This window comes from Erpetoichthys calabaricus, chromosome 15, assembly GCF_900747795.2.
Source record: "Erpetoichthys calabaricus chromosome 15, fErpCal1.3, whole genome shotgun sequence".
In the NCBI taxonomy this organism is placed as follows: Eukaryota; Metazoa; Chordata; class Cladistia; order Polypteriformes; family Polypteridae; genus Erpetoichthys; species Erpetoichthys calabaricus.
Window position 1 is genome coordinate 8,726,704 of NC_041408.2, and position 22,348 is coordinate 8,749,051.

The window sequence follows — 22,348 nt, forward strand, 5'->3', positions numbered from 1 at the left end:
TGTCTGCTTTGCTACATCTGTGCAGGGAAACAATGAAATCTCAAGACATTCTGGAGTGACATGGTGTCTGGGCGCTCCATCTGAGCCGCAGGTCACAGGTCCTCCAACAGGATAAGCGAAAAGCACCCAAGAACTAAACATGGGACTGTTCTAAAGTGGCCTTCTGTGAGCCCTGATTTGAATCCCACCGGATGTCAATGGAAAGAACTGAAGGGTGCGGTCCGGAGAAGACCCCCTTCAGACCTGACCCAGCGGGTGCAGTTTGCTGAGGACGGGTGCAGACGTCTCACCGAGAGCTCTGGGAATCACTTATGTGCAGGGATTGCAAACTCTCAGGGTTGTGCAACAAAAGGTGAAGGGTCCCGTCATTTTTGTCCAGGCCCTTTTCCTTTGTGTTATTATTTAAAGTATTCTGCTGAATCAAAACTCGAAAGCAAAGTCGGATTTGTGTGAAATACGTATTAAACATGGGTGGGGATGGGTGCCGATGCCTTTTGTCCGTTTCAAGTAATTTCAGAGATTATTGTCAGGGGTGGGGGGGTTCTTTTTTCGTGGAGGGCTACCAACACATTTGTCCACCTCTTTATAAATAGGTTTGTATATGAAATGTGTTTTTGTTTCGGAGTGTGGGGAGGACATTTCCACTTCTTGCTTGTCTTTTGCTGTTGACGTGTCTTCTGCCTTTTTCTCCCAACTTGTCGTCTTTGTTGTTCAATTGGGTGAATTTGGGATCTTCCTCTCTTCTTTATTTTACTAACCTTAAGTTATTCATATTAACTTTGTATGATCTAACCATCACAGTCTAAGAATTTTCCTTGACACAAGTCTTATTTCTGCTGGGCGTCCACATGTTGTATTAAAACCAACATCAATCCCACAAACCCAACAAGGCCCAATTTTTTGGAATCTTCTGACGGTGATGGTTCTAACTGTTGTGTTTCGGCTGTTGTAGTTCATCTAATAGCTGCTTTCTGTATTCTCTTCTTCCCCGACCTCTACTCCTGGCAAACTCCTCTCCTCTCTCCCTCCACTGCATTGCATTAAAAACACCCCCCTCCATAGTTATCCCCATTTGTCCCCGTTCAGCATCTTGCAGTCCCTTGACTTCGGCATCATTCAAACCTACACGATACAGAAGTTCAGAACGACCAAAGGTGATTTCTTCAAACTATGAACTCTCTGGACATAGAAGAAGTGGGCCTTCGCTGTTTGTGAGTATCTTGACCTTTCTAACTCTGTCCGTTTGTCTGTTCTTCTTACGATTTTCTAATAAATACATCTGAGCCTTTTGTAACACACAGATTTAACCTGGCGTATGCAATACAATACAATACAATTTATTTTTGCATAGCCTCAAAATCACACAAGAAGTGCCACAATGGGCTTTAACAGGCCCTGCCTCTTCACAGCCCCCCAGCCTTGACTCTCTAAGAAGACGAGGAAAAACTCCCAAAAAAAAAAACCCTGTAGGGAAAAAATGGAAGAAACTTTGGGAAAGGCAATTCAAAGAGAGACCCCTTTCCAGGTAGGGCTGGCGTGCAGTGGGTGTCAAAAAGAAAAAGGGTTTTCAATACAATACAATGCACAGAACAGGAAAAATCCTCAGTACAGTATAAATATAAAAAATGTGCAAGTAAGGAGCAGTTGATGATATCCCATAATATGATTTGGATTTGTTCAGAGTTATGGAGACCACAGCCATCAAGCTGCCTCACCCTATTGGCCTGTGCACAGCTGAGACAGCGCTGGGCCAGCCAGTCCGATGAAAGGACCCCTTTACCCCACGAATTCTGTGATTCTCCATCAGAGATGACTTTACCTTAGGCAGGCAAAACAACTTGACAGGTGGGCCGTGGGCACCAAGTGCCACATTTGAGTACCGAGAAGAGAAACAGAATAGGTGAGGGTTAGTAACAAATGATAAAGATCATGTTACTTCTGTTTTAGTGCTAATGACGTACAACAGCCATGCAGTCTGCACAGTTAATGAGCAGCTCTAGTCAGGGTGTGCTAAACTGAAGTGGTGAGTCTTCAGCTGGGATTTTTAAAGCTGAGACCAAAGGGGCATCTCTTGTAGTATCGCAGATGATCAGGATTCAGAAGTTAGCCTGCAGGGATAGCTACTGAAAAGTGGACACAAGTTAAAATCTCAAACTGACACATACTCGGGGGTCGTGTAATGCACCCCTGGACGCCAAATACTTTTTTGGCTGCACTTTTTCAGGAAACATCACAATTCACCAAGAAAAGTGAAATTTTAAGTATTGGACTGTGTCGGCAATAGATATCTCAATTTTAATCCTTATACGCCGCTGCTCTGAGGGTCTTGTTTTGTTTTGGATGTGCTCTCTCTGTCTAGGTATGTCAGAGGACTGGGACTTTGTGAAGTGGGGTTCAGCCTCACGTGGGGAGGCAAGAAAGAGAGCAAGCTATCTCTAATCTATTCTTTTAATCCTTATAATGATAAGTGCCAACGTAACAATAGGCTTCATGGCAAAAGTGAAATTTTAATGGAACACGTATTTTTTTCATTTAAAGAGCATCACAATTACTGCAACACTAATCATTTTATAAAGTTTGGCGAACTTTTTGGTCGTAACCCGATTTGTACGTGATCCGAGACGTTCATGACCTGAGATTCCACTGTATTATGAAGAAATTGAGGGTCCAAGTGATTGTAGCCAACCTCCCTAGATGCAGCTGCAAAATGGAAAATCGACCCCAGAATGGGCAGAAAGACAGTTAGAATGGTAGACACAAAGCCCATGACAACTTCCAAAGAGAAGTTATAAGCCGAAACTCCAAGGTCAAAGGTCCATCAGTGTCTGAGAGACAGTGGGCTCAATGGAAGAAGACTCAAGAGGACTTCACACTGGAATTTGCTAAAATGCATATTGACAAGCCACAATGTTTCTGGGAGAAGGTCCTTCGGACACATGAGATCAAACTGGAGCTTTTTGGCAAGTCACATCAGCTTTATGTCCACAGACGAAAAAATTAAGCTTTGTGTGGAGTTACAAAAGGAGGGAGTATAGAATAAGAAATGAGACAATCAGAGGTACAACAAAAGTGGAGAGAAATCTAAGAAAGGACAGGAGAGTAGGATGAAGTGGTTTGGACATCTGGTGAGGAGAGACGAGGAATATGAGTGCAAAAGAATGATGGTAGTGGAAGTCCAGCAAGTGGAGGCCAAAGCAGAGGTGGATGGATAAAGTTAAAGAAAATCTGTAGGAGAAAAGGTCTCACTGGGGAGGAGGTGCAGGACCGAGCTGTTTGGAGAAGGTTGATCAAGCACACCAACTTCACATAGAAGTGAAAAAAATGAAGAAGAAGAAGAAGAAGAACAGAGATTGTTTTTATTTATTGTAATTTTAAACCATTGTAAGGTTTAAGTCACAATTTTGCCTTAAAGCATATAAATCATTTTTAAAATCTACAACAAACAGATGCATTCTTCCATTTACTGATTTCTTTTTTTTTAATTTTTTTTAATATTTTTATTTTATTAATTTTCATTGTAATCATTCCATACAAACAGATCCATTTATAACCCAACAAATTTGAAAACAAATCAAACCCCACCCCTGAGAAGGAGAGCTTAGCTAAAGGAAAGTTTCTTTAAGCTTTTTAATAAGGCAACATTAGACAAAAGAAGGGGAGAAGTAAATATCTATATAAATAAGAGATGGAGAAGGGAGTTAAATGCAATAATAGTTAATTCTCTTATTCATTTACTGATTTCATTAGCTAATCCAAGCAAGTGTGACGCAGAAGCCAACCCTGGACTCCATTTGTCTCAGTTGACGCTCCCAGGTGCAGTGGATTTAGAAAAACATGACTCGGGAATCACAAAGCACATAAATCCCAATATGTTCCAAAAATGCCCAGTAGAGGGGGATATCACAGTCAAATAACGGCTAGTCCTGAGGACAAACACATAACTTTATGAAATAAGAAAAGATTTATTTCCACAAAAATGCTCCTTAGAGCACAAAAGGCAAAATGGAGTTGCCTAAAACAAAATGCAATCCATGGCAAACAAGGCCCCATTTCAGAAGTCCAGAGCAAACTGGTCGAAAATTCAGTCATTCACGAAAGCACGGAAAAAGACACAAGTGGACTCACCAACTCCCGGATACGTTCGACATGAGCCATTAACTGAAGTGACGTAATTCAATGATGCAAGAACTAGTAATGCTTGGCTCGATCGGCCACCACTCTAAATTGGACGGTCTTGTCTTCAGATTGCTCGAGTGGTAAATGGGTGAATCTCCAAAACTGTTTGAATCTTATTCTCAAAGCTTGATGGTTGTATTGGTCCTTTATGTAAAGTATTAGGATACTCAATGAAGGACGTGTAAACACAGAGCAGACAGCCGTGACTTGAGGAGAGAGTGAAGACAGCCATATTGGCTTTGACATCAACATAAATGGAGTAGTAAACTGAGAAAAAGGAATCTGAGGAGTCGTCCTGGCATGGAGAGGAGCGTCGCACACACGTGTAGTGTACCCGACTTGACGTGGAAGTGTAATTATTTTAAGAGTTCCAAATTAAACATGTCTGCACTGCCAGATACTCGTTACTTCATCGCTGCAAATAGATTTTTGCATGTTGTGTTTTGTTTTTTCCTTAACAATTAAGTTTTGTTGTATTGAATAATCAGCCTTTGCGTATTGTTTTTAGGTTAATAAAAATGACAAAGAAAATGAGAAAGAAAGGAAAAGTTTATCCAGTCTGACAGGGAGGTCAGTAGTGAAGAGATCGCAGTCACCTGGAGTCAAAAGCAGAGCAAAGTCATCCTCTCCAGTGAGGTAAGTTTGTGAGATGCCATACTCGGTGGTCCCGACTTTAGAATAAAATAAGACACCTCACCATGATCACTGTATACTAAATTCAAAAAAATTTACTTTTCTGTTGTTGTTCTGTAGCCTCAAATTGTATTGGGATCTCCTGATCACAACACGGCTACTCAATTTGAATTTCCCCATTGGATTAACAAAGTTTTATCTAATTTAATTTAATGGCCAAAGGAAGCGTGAAACCTCCACATGAGCCACAAAGCAGGTCAGGACCTTCACTGGCCTGTCTTAATGCATGTAGCCTCACCCGAGGCAGCCAGTCCCCAACTGTTATCTGCAGGTTCCAGTATTTCAGGTCCAAAATGGAGAACTGGCTGTAAAAGTCACCAGATCTGAAGCCAACACAGAACACCTTCGGGATGTGGAGGTAACGGGAGATCCGCTGCGTGAATGTGCAGCTGACGAATCTGTAGAAACCAGTAAACCCCCGATTCTCTAAAGAATCGCAAATGCAAGAATGGCAATCAGTTTCTGTTCCCTCCGATATTTGGAGGAATGATAAATGATGGAGGGTGGGAGCGTCCCGGTAAAGTTTTCATTGAATTAAATACATATATTTGTACTAAAATTAATCAATTTATTAAAACAAAAATTGAATTTTAATTGTTACATCATTTTAGTCCAAAATGTCTTTGAGTTGTTGCACTTATAAATAAAAACAATATCGGAGTGGAAAGGTTTAAATGAAGTAAATTGGAAACAAAACATTCATAAAATGGTAAATCCAAAATAGTTAATCAAATATCTCTTTATAAACAACATTTTGAGTGAAGATGGTTTGCTGTCCTTGAATTAGTTCTCCCTGGTATGGAGCAGTTAAAACCTTTACTTTAACGTCACACGAACGCCGAACTCTTGAAAAGGTTTGGGCGCATCCATGCAGTCTCGTTTTTGTTTCTTTTTATCCATGTGGTCTCGTTTTTGTGTTTCTGTGGCTGTGTCGTTAGGTAGAAGTTACCGTTCTGTGATTCAAATATACCACACTGACTGCTGGCACAGTGGATTAGAGCAAGTTTAGTTTCCAGGTTGTGTTGTTTGGGCACATCTATGCGGTCTAGTACAGGTTGTGTTGTTTGGGTGCCACCTACCGACTCTGGGGCGCTGAGGCGCTCTGGCACATGCGCCTCGGTGCGTCCTGCATCCTCCGTCCGTGCACATATTAAACTATCGTTTAGTAATACAGCTTGTGTGATGCATTCATGCCAACGTGGACCAGAATCTCAAAGGAATGTTTCCAACAGCTTGTGCAATCCATGCCATGAAGAATTGAGGCTGTTTTGTGAGCAAAAGGCGGCCCGACCCAGTATGAGTATAGTGGTCCCAAGAATTTAGGGTACATGTGTGTGTACAACAGTTAACATCAGCTTCCCTGTTGTTTTGCCTTGATTATATTAAGCCTACAACTCCTCATTTTTGTCCGTCAAAGTGTGACAGGCTTATCTGACATTTTCTCTTGTGTCTTTGTAAAGGAGAACCACACCTCACAAAGTTACCCGGTCTGCCAACCCAAAACAAATGAAATCCCCTGCCAAGTCTGCAGAAGACTCCCCAAGTCATAGTCGGCCCATTTCTCCTGGTAACATTAGGCCCGGGAGAACTGAGCAGATTATGGACCATGATGATGAAGAAGAAGAAGAAGATCAGACACCTGATGATCTACAGCATTGGAGAGAACCAAAGCAGCAGCTGCACTCTTTACCTGTGGAGGGAACAAGAAAATCTAATTTTGCTGAAGGAGGAGGAGGAGGAGGTTTGTGGTTTCGTTTTACTTTTAAAGTTACAGTGCAATCATTGTAATTTCACCTCTTTGTTTGAAGTATTCTGTCTGCTTGTTCGTGTGTTCACATTTGCGTTTTTTGTTCATTAAGGGTTACGGCTGATTGAATGCGTATTGATTGCTATTAGGCAGGCAGAGTGGCGCAATGGTTAGGACTTTGGATTTCAAACCCTGAGGTTGTGGGTTCAAATCCCACTGGTGACGCTAGGACCCTGAACAAGTCACTTCACTCCAACTGTGCTCCAACTGGAAAAAGCAAAGTGTACCTCAAATGTTGTTAAGGCTCCTTGGTTAATTGTGTCAACCAAATAAGTAATAATAATAATAAAAGTAAAGACTGAATGAAAATAAGTGTTACTTCAAAGGACAGTTTTGGTCATGTTTTTATTTAGACAGCACAGAAATGTTTTGATTGGGGGGAAAAAAAATAATGAGGCTTATTTTTATCCATCCATAATCCAACCCGCTATATCCTAACTACAGGGTCATGGGGGTTTTCTAGAGCCAATCCCAGCCAACACAGGGAGCAAGGCATGAAACAAACCCCGGGCAGGGCGCCAGCCCACCGCAGGGCACACACTAGGGCCAATTTAGAATCACCAATACACCTAACCTGCATGTCTTTGGACTGTGGGAGGAAACCCACGCAGACACGGGGAGAACATGCAAACTCCACGCAGGGAGGACCTGGAAAGCGAAACTCAGGTCTCCTAACTGCGAGGCAGCAGCGCTACCCACTGCACCACCGTGCCGCCCTGGCTTATTTTTATTTTTTTAATATTTCTTTTTTTTTTTTATTTAGCACTTTGAGGTTTGCTACAAATGTAAAGTGCCTTATAAATTAATTATTATTAATTATTATTATTTTTTGACCCTTGCCCAAGAACTATTAGAACATTAGAACCAGTGGTTGAAGTAGAAAGAAAAATCTTGCGGTACCCCCAGATTTGTTTTTGCATTTGGTAGTTGGTTATATTTTGGTCCAAAAGTGTGCTGATATGTATACGCTGTTTTGGAGGGTGGTCCGCCATGAAGATCCTATAGTGGCAGAAATGCACCCCTTGGAGCTCCGATAGCACACTCATGTTCAGAAACTAAAAGCAGTACCCAGCCGACACGTGCTTGGCGATTATTTATTTAGGCCTCAGGACATCCACACGTTGTTAAAGGCTACTAACATCACTCGACATATGAAGTGCTCTTGGTGTTGTAGCATTGAGGACACGTTTGTAAATGTCACCCACACACACACACAGGCGCTTACGAGTTAATTATTGGCAGAATTGTGGGAATGTGCCAAACAAGCAACTCTGACATACAAAACAAGCAATCAGCTCAGATAAACTTCTTTTGTCGGTTGGCAGCGGAACATCACTCATTTAGTTAATGCCTTACTGCTGTCTACAAGGTGAGGGTGAGCTGGAGGCCCTTGGAAGTTGTGAAAGCTTTTGTGAAATTCACAATTGTTTTTCTAAATTATTGCTTTTGGGGCGAACTGCCAGTTAGTCATAAGGGCAAAACGGGGATGTGCCAGGATGGAGTTCTGGTGCCTATCGGTCCACTTCAAGTACTGATTAGAATACAGTTGTGACAAGAAAAGGCCATTTGGCCCAAAAAACTCATCCATCTTATTCATTGAGGTTCTCCAGAATAGCATCAAGTGGAGATCTGAAGGTCCCTAAAGTCCAGCTTTACTAGATGCTGTTCTTGTGACAACCCTGTGAACCAATGAGTTGTTGGAATTTCAATCGACTGAAGAAGAAGAGTACAAGTAAAAGGAGAATGCTGGATATGGTGGGTTCATCAGTGGAGGCCCTCAGGGGATTTGTACTTGGGACTAATACTCCGACTATTGTCAGCAGCCAAAACACATACACTTCAGAACGGGTAATCCACTTGAAGCTAAGCATGTTTGGGCCCGACCAGTACTTGGATGGGAGAGCGTCTAGGAAAAGCTTGTTAAACAGCGTGCCCGCAGTGTGATTTCTGTGGGCAGAGGGAGTGAAACCTGTTGAAATTCACTGAAGGATGTTCGCTTGCCTGTCAAAGCGTGATGTGCTTATCTGACATTTTCTCTTTTGTCTTTTTGAAGGAGAAGCACACTTCACAAAGTTACCCGGTCTGCCAACCCAAGACCAATGAATTCCCCTGCCAAGTCTGCAGAAGACTCCCCAAGACGTAGTCATAGTCGATAAAATTAGTCCATTACCTCGAGGAAACAATTTTTAAAAATAACGATATTGCATGTCCTTTCTCGGCTTCCATATTGAAGAAATGTGATCTCTGTGTAATTTTAATTCTACATTTTAAGGAATTTAGTTATTGCTGCTTTTATCCCTACGAACACACGAGTTTTATGGAATAATTCTCGACTTTTTAATCTGAAGAGCACTCCACATCTGCACTTTGGGTGATCAATCCCTTGACTGGGATTTTTGCACTTTGCACCGTGTCCTCACTGCCCGGCTCATCCTCATACTTGACTACATATGTACCCAGGTTCAAGGACATTATTCCAGCTGCAGCCCACCCGGGCCATCACAGCTAGACGTTTTCTCCTTTCTGGGTGCATAGTGAGCATTAGTGGTAACGATTTTGGGGGTTCACTGATGGAATGTGAAATTCCACTTTCTTGACAGAGTCCACACCAGCTGTTTCTCAACCTCCAACTTCTTCCTTATCCCATCCTGGCGTAGTCGGCAAGACTTCAGCTGGTACGACTGACCCCGAAGAGGCCACAAGACTGCTGGCTGAAAAGAGACGTCAGGCACGGGAACAGAGAGAGCGGGAGGAACAAGAACGAAGGGAGAAAGAGGAGGCCGAAAGGTAGAAATAAATAAATAAATAAAATTGAAAAGACAAGCATCACACATACTGTAAGGGGCTGATGTCTGAACTGAGGTTTCCTGGGACTGACTGTGCAGATTTTTTCATTTGTCGTCTCTTTCTTGCACAGCTGTGGGTGAGAGGGGGCCAAACTGTCACTCTGTGACCCAAGATGGTGTCCAAATGTGTTAAAAGCTTCTGATTACCTGGGGTAGATGTGAACCCTGGTCTCCTTAATGCGAGGCAGCAATGCTACCAACTGTGTTGTATTTTATAATCTTTATATTAATTATAATTAATTTTATCATTATTATTAGTACTAGTAGTAGTATTAGCATTATTATTAAAATTGTTTTTGTAGTCTCAAGTGATACTGTAACAAAGAGTAACGGCACAGTGATATTTTGGACCACTATTATTATCATTATCATTATTATTATTATTAGTTAGGCCTTCATTTACAAAAGAAACGATTCAATTGGTATACCATAGCCATTAAATACCATTGAAGTCCAAATCTGTGGGTTACCCTGCAGATTGCAGCTGCCGTCCCCGTTTTTCCAAACTTGAACTCATCACAACATCCATGGCACAACAATATAGACGCAGCTTGGCTGTCATCGGCGTCACCTCAGATGTCACACAAAAGCCGTCATGTGGTGACCTGGTGGATGACTTTGCCTAAAGAAAATGTGGACATGTGCTGTTGTGATGTGCAACAAGGAGGCGAAGACACCTCTAAATATTCACTTTCAAGTTTTCATTATTTAAAGAAATGAAGCATTTATATTTGACGTTAGAAGTTATAGCTTGTGATATATGCTTCTTTGTTTGTTTAGTTATTATTTATTTAGTTATTGTTCAAATTCAAGCTGTTATAAGAATTATTATAGTAGTAGATTCAGCGAGAGCAGTTTTTGCAAGAAGTTTTCCACTAAGGACCCCAGTTTGGTTTGGGGGTGCACTGCATTAAGGGAACCTTTTTCTGTCCGTGGGTAAAGCAGTTTTGAAAGGCATACAGACAGGACTCTGGACCAATAACTGAGGAGGAGAGGCGAATCTTTAATACGCAAAGTCAGCCCCGTGTGAATTGTATTGCCTGTTTAGGACGTGAATACTTACTGTATGTGGTCAGATATTTTGTGTTTTATATTTGTCATTAATTTGGACCACTTTGCAGAGATTTGTGTTCACTTTTTAACATTAAAGAGTATTTTTCTGGTAAACTGCGTCCAAAAAGGCAAATTAAATCCACTTCTATGTTGTATAACAATAAAATATGAAAGTACTCCCCGGGGGTTAAATACTTTATATCGGCACTGTATACAAAGACCACCTTTAATCAGCTGAATAGTTTAACCGACTTATAGTTTGAGACCTTCACTTGTTTTTATTTTCGAACAAAACTCTTGAGTGTAAATGTTGTTGTGTTTGCACAACGTACGTTGTGTGCCGAATTAATAAAATAAAACCACACGTTTGATTAATAACACTTCACAGTGCTGTATTAAAAACAATTCCTACTAACAAAAATGACAGGTGCATTACATTATTACGGCTAATGGGCAAACAGTTGTTAGTAAGAAGTGCTAAGAAGCTTTCATGTGGTAGCGGTATCTGAGTAACTTAACATCACAGTGATGTCTGATCCATGCATGACTGCTGGATGATTACATTGATTGTGATTTTCCAGAAGAGAACAGTCCAATTCTTTATCCAGGAATGAATTTTTGTGCTTATTACATATCTGTGACCACACTTTTATAGGAACAGAAGAGAAGAGCTACAGCGAATAAAAGTAGATGCTAACGCTAATGAGATGGGGGAAGCGCCGTGGCAAAAAGAAGAAATTAGGAGAACTGAAGCAGAAGAAAAGACGAATGAGGAAAGACAGCGGCAGCTTGAAGAAGACAGACAGAGGCAAAAGGAGGAGGAGGAGGAGATGGCAAAACTTCAAAAACAGGTACAAGTCCCATTTTTCCAGGATTCCTCAATAGTTTAGCGATAGTCTGCGTTATACGATAACATCAAGGGTGTACTCACACTGGCAATTCGTTCCGTGCCCAAGCATGTTTGTCCACATGTAACCCCGCAAAGTCTCGTTTGTTTGACTGGTGGATCGCTGTGTGCCGGTGCCAACCATACCGTGCCCTGGCCCTCTTGGATGTGGTCGGACCAAGCACAGTTCAGTAGCATTCGGGAACAGTGTGATCGCTAAATGTGCCCGAGCATGGAACACAGACAATGATGCGACAAGTCAATTCTCATTTCATTCAATACCATCTAAGTTAAAAACAGGTTTTTATTCTCACCTTACACATGAATGTGAATTGTAGTTGGCAAGAATAGCTGCAAATTCCTCCCTTAACATAATTTGTCTCCTTAAAAATCTTCTTGTATGTGCAGCACAATTAACAGCAAAAATGCTGCGCTGCACACTCAATAAATCTGTAAGATGATAGATGTTATCCTGCCCTACACGACTCCAAAACAACCACAAAATAAGTAAAATCATTTTGACATGCATGTTTGAATCTTATTTCGGCATTACACAAAGTCGCACGGCCATGGCGAAAGCATGCCTGACCCGGAACGTTAGGTGCAGTGTGAGTGCAGGCCAGCGGAGGAGTAGAGAGGGGGGACAATCGCTTTGGGCACAGAACTGAACAAATTTGCCTAGCGTGAGTGCACCCTAAAAGTTCTAGAAGAGTCAGGAGCCTGTAGCGTTTGCACACCAAAAGCTGAAGTGTCACAACTCAAGGAGAATGGGAGCTTTTCTTTTTTGTGCCATGGAGGCCTTTCCTTTGAGCACCAAAATATCCATATTACTAACCGAGAATGGTAAACCGGATGGACGCAGGGACATCCGGCCATGGGCCGTAGCCGCAAAAGACGTACTGCGCAAGCGCCCCCACAAAACCCCCCTTCCAAGCAACGGAAACCGGAAAGAAATGAGACACAAAGCACCATTACTAAACGAACCGTCCGTATTAAATATACGTCATCTGAACACATTCAAATTATGCAGCATAGGTCGATCTCATTACACTGATGCACTATTAACCGTTCAACCACAGAAAAGGCTCCATATTAACAGTGAGTGCGATCCTCCTTATTACTTATCCATATTTAGACACCTGCTAAACGATTGTGCCACTTAGCTGACAACGCGTTCAATAATGAGTCCACTATTCATGAAAATTCATTGGGATTAATGAATGTAATTTGCAATCATTGTCATTCACTTAACTTCCCTGAAGAAACAACTGGCAATACAAGTAATGAATTTACACGTTATTGTCAAAAGGGTCAAATTTGACTGCCTCCTTTACATTCATATCCTGCATATCTACAGAAGCTTCTAACTGACGAAGTACCTGAAAGTAAAAACTTTATGAACTGCATTACATCCTACAATAGTTAATTTGCTTTTGCATCTAATGGCATCCACTCACTTACTCAACACCATTGATAAACTTCTACAAACATGGATGATTAATAATATTCCCTTTGGAGGAAAGGTACTTTTATTAGGAGGAGATTTTACACAGTGCTTAGCTATTCTTTCACATGTCATGCGCTCGGCTATTCTTCAGTCCACCTTAAAATAAGCAGACAATTGGCATTGCTTTCAAATGAGTTACGGAGATATTTGGAACAACAATCTCATTACACCAAATACCCCTTTTAACACAACGGACTATATTCTATCCAAAAAATATTAATGTTGATCACATTAATAACCAGGTCATTTCATTACTTCCTGGAGTGGCACAGCTCGGACCCACGACCACACTAACATAAATAAGAAATGAGACACAAAGCCCCATTACTGAACGAACCGTCCGTATTAAATATACATCATCTGCACACATTCATATTATGCAGCATAGGTCGATCTCATTACACTGATGCACTATTAACCGTTCAACCACAGAAAAGGCTCCATATTAACAGTGAGTACGATCCCCCTTATTACTTATCCATATTTCTAACGCTGAAGAACAAACAACTCATGAATTCACGCTCACGGGTACAAAACGATACGGCTCGAGTGACGGGACCAAACACACGAACCCGCATGAAAAAAAAAAATACATGTCAGACGACTAACCGACATACAAAAACGGGCAAGCCGCAATACAAACAATTAACGCCGTAAACTGCAACGGCCTTCTCACACAGCACAGGCAAATCGGTTACAGCTCCAGAATAGCACGTCCCAAATCCTGCACATACAACGACATGCCTCTCAAACGGCACACACAAAACATGCACGTCAAGGACATCAACTACAGACACCTGCAAAACGATTGCGCCAGTTAGCTCACAACGCGTTCAATAATGAGTCCACTATTCATGAAAATTCATTGGGATTAATGAATGTCATTTGTAATCATTGTCATTCACTTGACTTCCCTAAAGAAACAACTGGCAATACAAGTAATGAATTTACACGTTATTGTCAGAAGGGTCAAATTTGACTGCCTCCTTTACATTCATATCCTGCATATCTACAGAAGCTTCTAACTAACGCAGTACCTGAAAGTTAAAACTTTATGAACTGCATTAGATCCTACAATAGTTCATTTGCTTTTGCATCTAATGGCATCCAGTCACTTACTCAACACCATTCATAAACTTCTACAAACGTTGATGAATAATAATATTCCCTTTGGAAGAAAGGTACTTTTATTAGGAGGAGATTTTACACAGTGCTTAGCTATTGTTCCACGTGCCATTCGCTCGGCTATTCTTCAATCCACCTTAAAATACGCAGACAATTAGCATTGCTTTCAAATGAGTTACGGAGATATTTGGAACAACAATCTCATTACACCAAATACCCCTTTTAACACAACGAACTATATTATGTCCAAAAAATATTAATGTTGTTAATTTCCCCTTAGAATATTTAAACACTATTAACCCAGCCGGATTACCACAACACAATCTTAGCCTTAAAAATGTAACAATACTCATGCTATTAAGAAACCTTAACACTAAACAGGGTTTATGCAATGGTACACGTTTAGTCGTCAACACCATTCCACACAATGTTATTAAAGCAAAACTTCTTACAGAATCACATGCTAACAATACTGTTCTAATTCCTACAATTACCTTACAACTTCTGACCTGGAATTACCTTTTACACTTAAACGGCGACAGTTCCCCATTAGACCTGCCTTGACCATAACCATCAACAAATCACAAGGACAAACCATACACAAAGTTAGCATCTACCTCTCTGACCCCGTTTTTGGACATGGACAACTTTATTTGCTTCCTATATGCATCATCTACACCTTCACACTATGCTATATCTCATTCATACATCACGCTCTTTGTAAATTCACAACACCAGGGGTTGGCGAGCGAAGCGAGCAGGGGGCAGAGCCCCCTAGTCAATCAGATCTGTCTGGTGAAAGCAATGAACAGTTTATCATTGAACCATAAGTGTCGCTTGGTTTACTTGACCTGAGTCAGGCAACTGAAGTTTAACTGTGATGGTGGCACAAGAAAAGCACCTGCTGGCAAATGAGCTGGCTTTGTGCTCCCATTGAAAGTGTCACCTCACCTCATCTGCCAGGTATTCACCATTCATGTCTGCCAGATTGCATGCAGATCTGTCCTTCCAGAGGTACTCAACATGGCCCATCATAAATATTGGGTTAGTATCATTCAAGTGCACATATTTGCTGTAAACCCTCAGAGTGGACGGCCCTGTATTAAATTTACAGACTTCCAAAAATGAGAGAGGATAGCTGCACCTCAATACATCTTAAAAAATGACATGAAGGAGAGATAATTATCTCTGAACCGTAATTATACATTTGTGACAAGTCTCTTACTGAGAGCTGCTCTTGTTTATATATATATATATATATGCACATACTAAATCGACAGGACACACATTCAACTGGGACAACGTAAAAATAAAATTTAAGGCCAGTACTAAAAGTGCCAGAGAGTTGGCCGAGTCTTGGCTATCAGATGAAAACGCTATCAACAGACACTTGGACATAAATCCAGCATATGCCAACTTAAGAAGAACATGTACAAAATAATTAAACTATACAAGCCCCCACCCCCCCTTGATCATACAGACTTAGTCACCTCCACCCCCCACCCCCCACTGAATGTGTTGCTATATATTGCCTTTGATTCTTGTAAGTCTAAGCATTATCCTCTGATGAAGACCCCTGATAGGGGTTGAAAGCTCAGGAATAAAAAACTATTTTATGATACATGATTCGTTTTTTCTCCCTTCGTGGATCTCCAGCTGCATATATATATATATATATATATATATATATATACATATATATATACACACACACACACACGCATACATATTGTGGCGGACGGCTGGGGCTCATGCCCAGTCGGGACGCCTGGAAGATGGAAGGACCAGGAGAGGAGCGTGGTGGGTGTTGGGGCCACGGGAACAGAGCTTGGAAATTCAATCTTGTGAGGACCCGTGGCCTACCACCAGGGGGTGCCTGGATGGCTCAGAAACCATGGTATGCAGCACTTCCGCCACACCAGGAAGTGCTTCAGGAAGGTCATCAGGGACCACCTAGAGCACATCAGGGTGCATTATAAAAGGGGCCGCCTCACTCCATTCAGGGAGTCGGAGTCAGGAGGTGGAAGAGGATGGAGCTTGCGAGGAGTGGAGTAGAGGCGGCAATAGAAGAAGAGAAAGGACTGTGAGTTATGTGTGGTGATTTGTGCACGGTGTGTGAAGTGCAAAGGACTGTAAAGAAGAGAACTGAAAATAAAAAGCATAAATTTGTCTTAGTGTGCCTCTTGTGTCTTTCTGTGCCAGGTTATGCGCTGATATAGTGCCATCTACTGTCACTATATATATGAGTGTGTGTGTGTGTATATATATATATATATATATATATATATATATATATATATATATATCACGGCATTCGTAGTCTGTGTCACAATCTGATTGTATGGGTGGTTACCTACCAGGTAACGCTTGTGGTTGGCCAGCAATCTGCTAACATCCGCCACGGTGCCCTCAGTTTGTGAGGAGCAGATCATAGAATGGTTGAAATAGTTTACTGTCAAATAAATGCAAAGAGTACACGACACGTGTTTCGCCCTCATTCTGGGCTCATCAGGCGTACAAACTCCACTGCACTCCCTCTCGGGAATCAAACCTCGGACGTCAGCGCCAGAGGCGATGCCCCTAACGTTGCGCCACGGCGTGTGGTTCGTTTATTTGACAGCATGTAGATCGGGGTAATTACTCTTTGCATTTATTTGACAGTAAACTATTTCAACCATATATATATATATGTATATATATATATATATATATATAATATGAGTACTGTGTGCAGTTTTGGTCTCCAGGCTACAAAAAGGACATAGCAGCACTAGAAAAGGTCCAGAGAAGAGCGACTGGGCTGATTCCAGGGCTACAGGGGTTGAATTATGAGGAAAGATTAAAAGAGCTGAGCCTTTACAGTTTAAGCAAAAGAAGATTAAGAGGTGACCTGAGTGAAGTGTTTAAAATGATGAAGGGAATTAGTGCAGTGGATTGAGAAAGTTATTTTAAAATGAGTTCATCAAGAACACGGGGACACAGTTGGAAACTTGTGAAGGGGAAATTTCTCACAAACATGAGGAAGTTTTTCTTTACACAAAGAACGACAGAAACTTGGAATAAGCTACCAAGTAGTGTGGTAGACAGTAAGACGTTAGGGTCTTTCAAAACTCGACTTGATGTTTTCTTGGAAGAAATTTGTGGACAGTACTGGCGAGCTTTGTTGGGCTGAATGGCCTGTTCTCGTCTAGAGTGTTCTAATGTTCTAATATAAATATACACAAAAGAAAAGTTATTAATTATAGGGCGTTTGCTCTCCAACACCCCTGGCCTGCACTACATGCCAGCCACTTCATGCCTCTGCTGCTCGCACCCCCAAGGAGAGGCGGTTGCTGTTCTGAAACTCCCTCTGATACAATGGGAAACAGTTTTTTTTTTTTTTTTTTACCTCCTCTTTGCTTGATCAGCTGCTGTCTTGCTGCTGCTGCCATCGTGTCATGTGATCTGCATCTCATGCAGTACTTCAAACATTTAAAAGCCTGTACAGCAGCTGTCCTACTCTTTGTCTTTTATTTCTGACCCTTGGCGTGGTTAAATCTCATGGCACAAACTCTCGTCTCGTGGGGCATGACTTCTTGTTATTTTTTAGTTTATAATTTAAAAAGGAATAAGAATCTGAAAATCTAACAACATCACATTAAAGTTCGATAAATTCTCAAAAGAATGATACCAAAATTATATATGTGGGTTTTAAAATAAGCCCAATTTAAAGTGTGACAAAAAAAGTGACATAAAAACGTCACATAAAATCATTGCAGAAAATCATTGCACTTTTAGGCTTAGGATTTTATATATACAGTATATATATATATATATATATATATATATATATATATATATATATATATATATATAATATTGTAGCAGATATGCCCTTGATCCACCTCTCAGACCCTCAGGTACCACTCCAGACACCAGATGAATGTACAGTTTTCGTTTATTTTGTACCTCCATTCCACACTATTCATAAATAAATCACTAATTACTAACAATACTCTCTTTCCTCCTCGCCCAGACACTTCGCCACCCTACCTCCCAGCTCAGCTCAGTCTCTGGGCTTTCCCACAGTCCTTTTATACACCCTGACCCGGAGGTGTTCCTGTCCAACAGTCCACAGTTCCTTATTCCTTCCAGGTCAGGGTAAACAGTCCTTTTCTTCAACCCGGGAGCACGTCGTTTCTTCCTGTCACGTGACCATGACGTACTCCCAGGTTATAGGGCACATAAGAGCCCACGAGCCTCCCTACAGCAATGCCTGGTGGCCCCCAAGGTATCCAGCAGGGCTGTGTATAAAAACTACATAGTCCATGAGGCCCTGCTGGAACTCGGGGCACGTCCACGCTGTCCGGAGAGCTCCTCTTGGCGGCCTGGGGGTGAGGGCCGGAGTAAGAAGCCGGCAATCCACCACAATATATATATACAGTAGATATGAGGGGCATTCAAAAAGTTTCTGCACTTTTATATTTTCATTGGAAACATTGGAGGCAGGAGGAGTAGTAATTGGTCGTGTCTGAGAGTGTCATGTGATTGGGAAAATTGCATCACAAAGGAAGGTGACTGTGTAGAAAAGTGATGTCATTTGTTTTTGAAATTCTTAATAAACAGAGTTAAACAAAGTGCAGAAACATTTTGGACCTCGTATGTATATGTATATAATATATAATTTTATTTATTTATTTTTTAACTGTTCTCTTTTTAGAAAGAAGAAGAAGAAGCTCGCCACCGCCAAGAGGCTGAGAGGCTGCGCCAGGAACGCGAGAGGCACTTTCTGAAAGAAGAACAAGAGCGCCTGGAAAGAAAAAAGGTACCAGTGGCTCTTTGAAGTGACAACTGTGAATTTATCATATTTCCAAGTGCATACAACATATTACAGTTTTCTTTAGCAGCGCGCTATTTGGAGAGACAGCGGAAATTACTCGTAAAATCAAATCGGAAATCCCTGTTGGAAAGTCGCTACACACCTAAGAGATTCCTGCCAAAATTAAGCTTTAAAGTTTAAGAGCCTTCCGTGTCAGGCCCCCGTGTACCGAATGTACAGACAGCAGCAATCACCGTGCAGAGAATCACATACACTGCGTTTTAGTGTTTTTTTTAGAAAGTATGGGACTTTCCCCCCTATTCGCTTCGCTCACCAACCCCTCTCCCCCCCCCCCCCCTGACAGTGGTACGCGCCGTTGTGAACAGGGGGTTTCTGAACGCACCCCAAGCTCCTCTGAAACCCCCTCTTAAACGGTGATACAGTGGGAAACAAATACAGTTTTTTGGATTTTTTTTTTTTACCTCCTCTTTGCTCGATCAGCTGGCTTGCTGCTGCTCCCGTGTCACATGATGAGTATCATCTCCAGACAGAGGAGCAGCTTCAGTGACAGACTACTGTCACCGTCCTGCTCCACTGACAGACTGAGGAGATCGTTCCTCCACCACACTATGTGACTCTTCAATTCCACTTGGGGGGGTAAACGTTAACATTATACAAAGTTATTGTCTGTCTGTATACCTGCATTGTTATCACTCTTTAATTTAATATTGTTATTATCAGTATGCTGCTGCTGGAGTATGGGAATTTCCCCTTGGGATTAATAAAGTATCTATCTATCTATCTATCTATCTATCTATCTATCTATCTATCTATCTATCTATCTATCTATCTATCTATCTATCTATCTATCTATCTATCTATCTATCTATCTATCTATCTATCTAATCCTGCCAACTACGCTATCTATCTATCTATCTATCTATCTATCTATCTATCTATCTATCTATCTATCTATCTATCTATCTAATCCTGCCAACTACGCTATCTATCTATCTATCTATCTATCTATCTATCTATCTATCTATCTATCTATCTATCTATCTATCTATCTATCTATCTATCTATCTATCTCACAGTCCACTACCATAGAGACATATTGTCGAAACGCTCCAACAGCTCTCCGCCATCATCACCCAAGAAAGTGAAGGGGTCTGAATTCTTTATGAGGGCGCTATATGTTATGCTTTTATAAGACCACCAACATATTTAAAAACTTAAAGGAAGTGTCATAAAGCAAATTTTAGGATTTGGACCCGACACGATTGTATAAAGTCCTGCTACAAGGGGCTTAGTGCACTTAATGAGCGTCTGGATGTTTTTTATTTTAGCTTTGATGCTTTTTTTGTTTGTTTGTTTGTTTGTTTTTTTTAGCGCCTAGAAGAAATAATGAAGAGAACAAGAAAATCAGAAACAAATGAAAAGGTAAAAATCACGTTGGATTTGTCCGAATTTTAACTTTGCACAAACACACGAGTCTCCGTGCTCAGTCAGCAGATCACGAATGCACGTCCGCTTTGTGTGTGGAGCTCTGTGTGTTTTGCACTCTCGGATTTGAAGAAAACTGAACCAGCATTTTTAATCGGGTTACTGCTTCCTAGTAAAGCAAAGCTGAAGGAGTCATTTTCTTCTTACGTGAAGTGCTGTCGGCAGAAAGTCAAGTAAACTATTATGTATGGTGCTGGTCACAATGCAGCCGTGTAAGGTCAGACGTCATCAGCTAGTGGTCCTCGATTATTCATTCAGTCACCAACTTCACTGGACGATGAAGATTTTGCTCCCTGAACACTTTGGATTTTGGCCTGCTGATCATACAAATCACTATAAAATGATTGCAGGGGAGTCTGTGTAAACTTGTGCACTCACTCTTGCTTCATATCTTTGTAACTGTATAAAGATCGTGCGATAGACGGACATTCTTTATCCAACTCAATGTATTTGCATATTTTTTTTCTTCCAATTGTAGAAGCCGGTTACACAAAGAAATGGGGAGATAACTCAACAAAGTAAAGCTGCAGTAACAGGTAATTTTATGTGAATTTTCTTTTGTATAAATCGAGTCATTTAAAATATTCTAAAATTATAAGGACAGCCAGTGTTTATGTAACACAGCCATTACAAATTCTAAATGAACAGACATGGGAATGTCGAGATCTTCAGGATGGATGCCAGCAGCGACAAGCCAGAGGCAGGCAGTTTCAAGTGTCCTCTTACTGCTGATGCTGGGAGTGTCACTCTGGAGTGTCCAACAGGGCAATTGGTGTTCATTTCAGTCTATTGATCTTCATCTCCGTAACTGCACTTCTGGAGGCCGCTTACCCCATGGTCTGAATGTGGATCCCAATTCCCCGGTGACAGTGACAGGGGGACACTGTGCTGTAAAAATGGTGCCGCCCTTCAAACGAGACATAAAACCGATGTCCTGACTCTCTGTGGTCATTAAAGATCCCTGGGCATCCTTATTTGTAGAGTGTAGGGTGCGTCCCGATGTCCTGGCTATACTGCCCGCCACTGCCTGGTCATTCTGGCCCCCTAATCCCCAAATCACCGTCTCCTGTTGGCTCTCTGTCACCCCGTCACTACCTAACAGCTCATGTGTGGTGAGAGTACCGGCGCGAAAATGTCTACCATTGCATCATCCATTAGTGGCTTCCCACTCATTGAAGAGCTTTGAGTAGTGAGAAACCGCTATATACGGTTAATGTAAAGAATTATTATTATTACTAGTCATTAAGCCCGTTACAATAACGGGTGCTAGAACAGTAGTGCATAAACATTAGTAGGAACAGTCTATATTAAATGGCAAGGGACCTTGACCTCATTCTGTTTCTTGTCATAATTTTTCTTTTTGTCAAAAATATTTCTGCAAGAAGCCTAAAGTAAAATAATAATAAAAATAAAATAGAAACATATATGACAATACAGTAAGTATAATTAATATTACATGTATCCTCTCCTCTGTGGCTGTTGATTGATGTGTTGTGTCTGTTTGAAGATCTCCTATCCTGCCTCTCTTTATTTTAGCTTGTTGTGGCGACTCTCCAGCAAGTACTGTGCAGTTCCCCAGCAAGTATTATTGTATGTGTGGCGTCTCCCCAGCAGCGGATTTTATGTGCGCAAAAATAAATCTACTTTTAAAAGTCATCCTATTTGTAATATCATGAAAATTCGTATATTTAAGAAAACCCCTTCAACGACTGACACTTTACCGGGCCAAGCTTTTTAATCGCAAATCTGACATCCTCAGAGTGAACACTTGCACAACAACAAACACTAATCCCACCTAATTGGAGAAGCTGGTCTCCGCGTCTCAGTACCCTATTGGATTTTTCATGCCTTATGTTTTAGGTGTTACCTCATTTACTGAAATCCGATTGGATCGGCTGCACGATATTTTATAGGTCCCGCCCTCTCTGTCTTGTGTTACGCGTCAGGCGGC

The 22,348-nt window shown here is 41.3% G+C and overlaps 1 protein-coding gene across 7 annotated transcripts in view; it reads left to right on the forward strand.

The window, feature by feature from the left end:
• The window catches only part of map7b (microtubule-associated protein 7b), a 100,600-nt gene that overhangs the window by 69,426 nt on the left and 8,826 nt on the right, over positions 1-22,348 (forward strand). For 4 of the 7 annotated variants that reach the window (XM_051919283.1, XM_051919284.1, XM_051919285.1 and 1 more), the window contains 8 exons: positions 1,063-1,211; positions 4,685-4,812; positions 6,330-6,610; positions 9,277-9,463; positions 11,231-11,426; positions 18,793-18,897; positions 20,284-20,334; positions 20,876-20,933. In XM_051919283.1, the coding sequence (XP_051775243.1) occupies positions 1,063-1,211; positions 4,685-4,812; positions 6,330-6,610; positions 9,277-9,463; positions 11,231-11,426; positions 18,793-18,897; positions 20,284-20,334; positions 20,876-20,933 (1,155 nt within the window). The remainder of the gene's footprint in view (positions 1-1,062; positions 1,212-4,684; positions 4,813-6,329; positions 6,611-9,276; positions 9,464-11,230; positions 11,427-18,792; positions 18,898-20,283; positions 20,335-20,875; positions 20,934-22,348) is intronic. The other 3 variants (XM_051919282.1, XM_051919286.1, XM_051919288.1) reach the window with 1 other exon arrangement.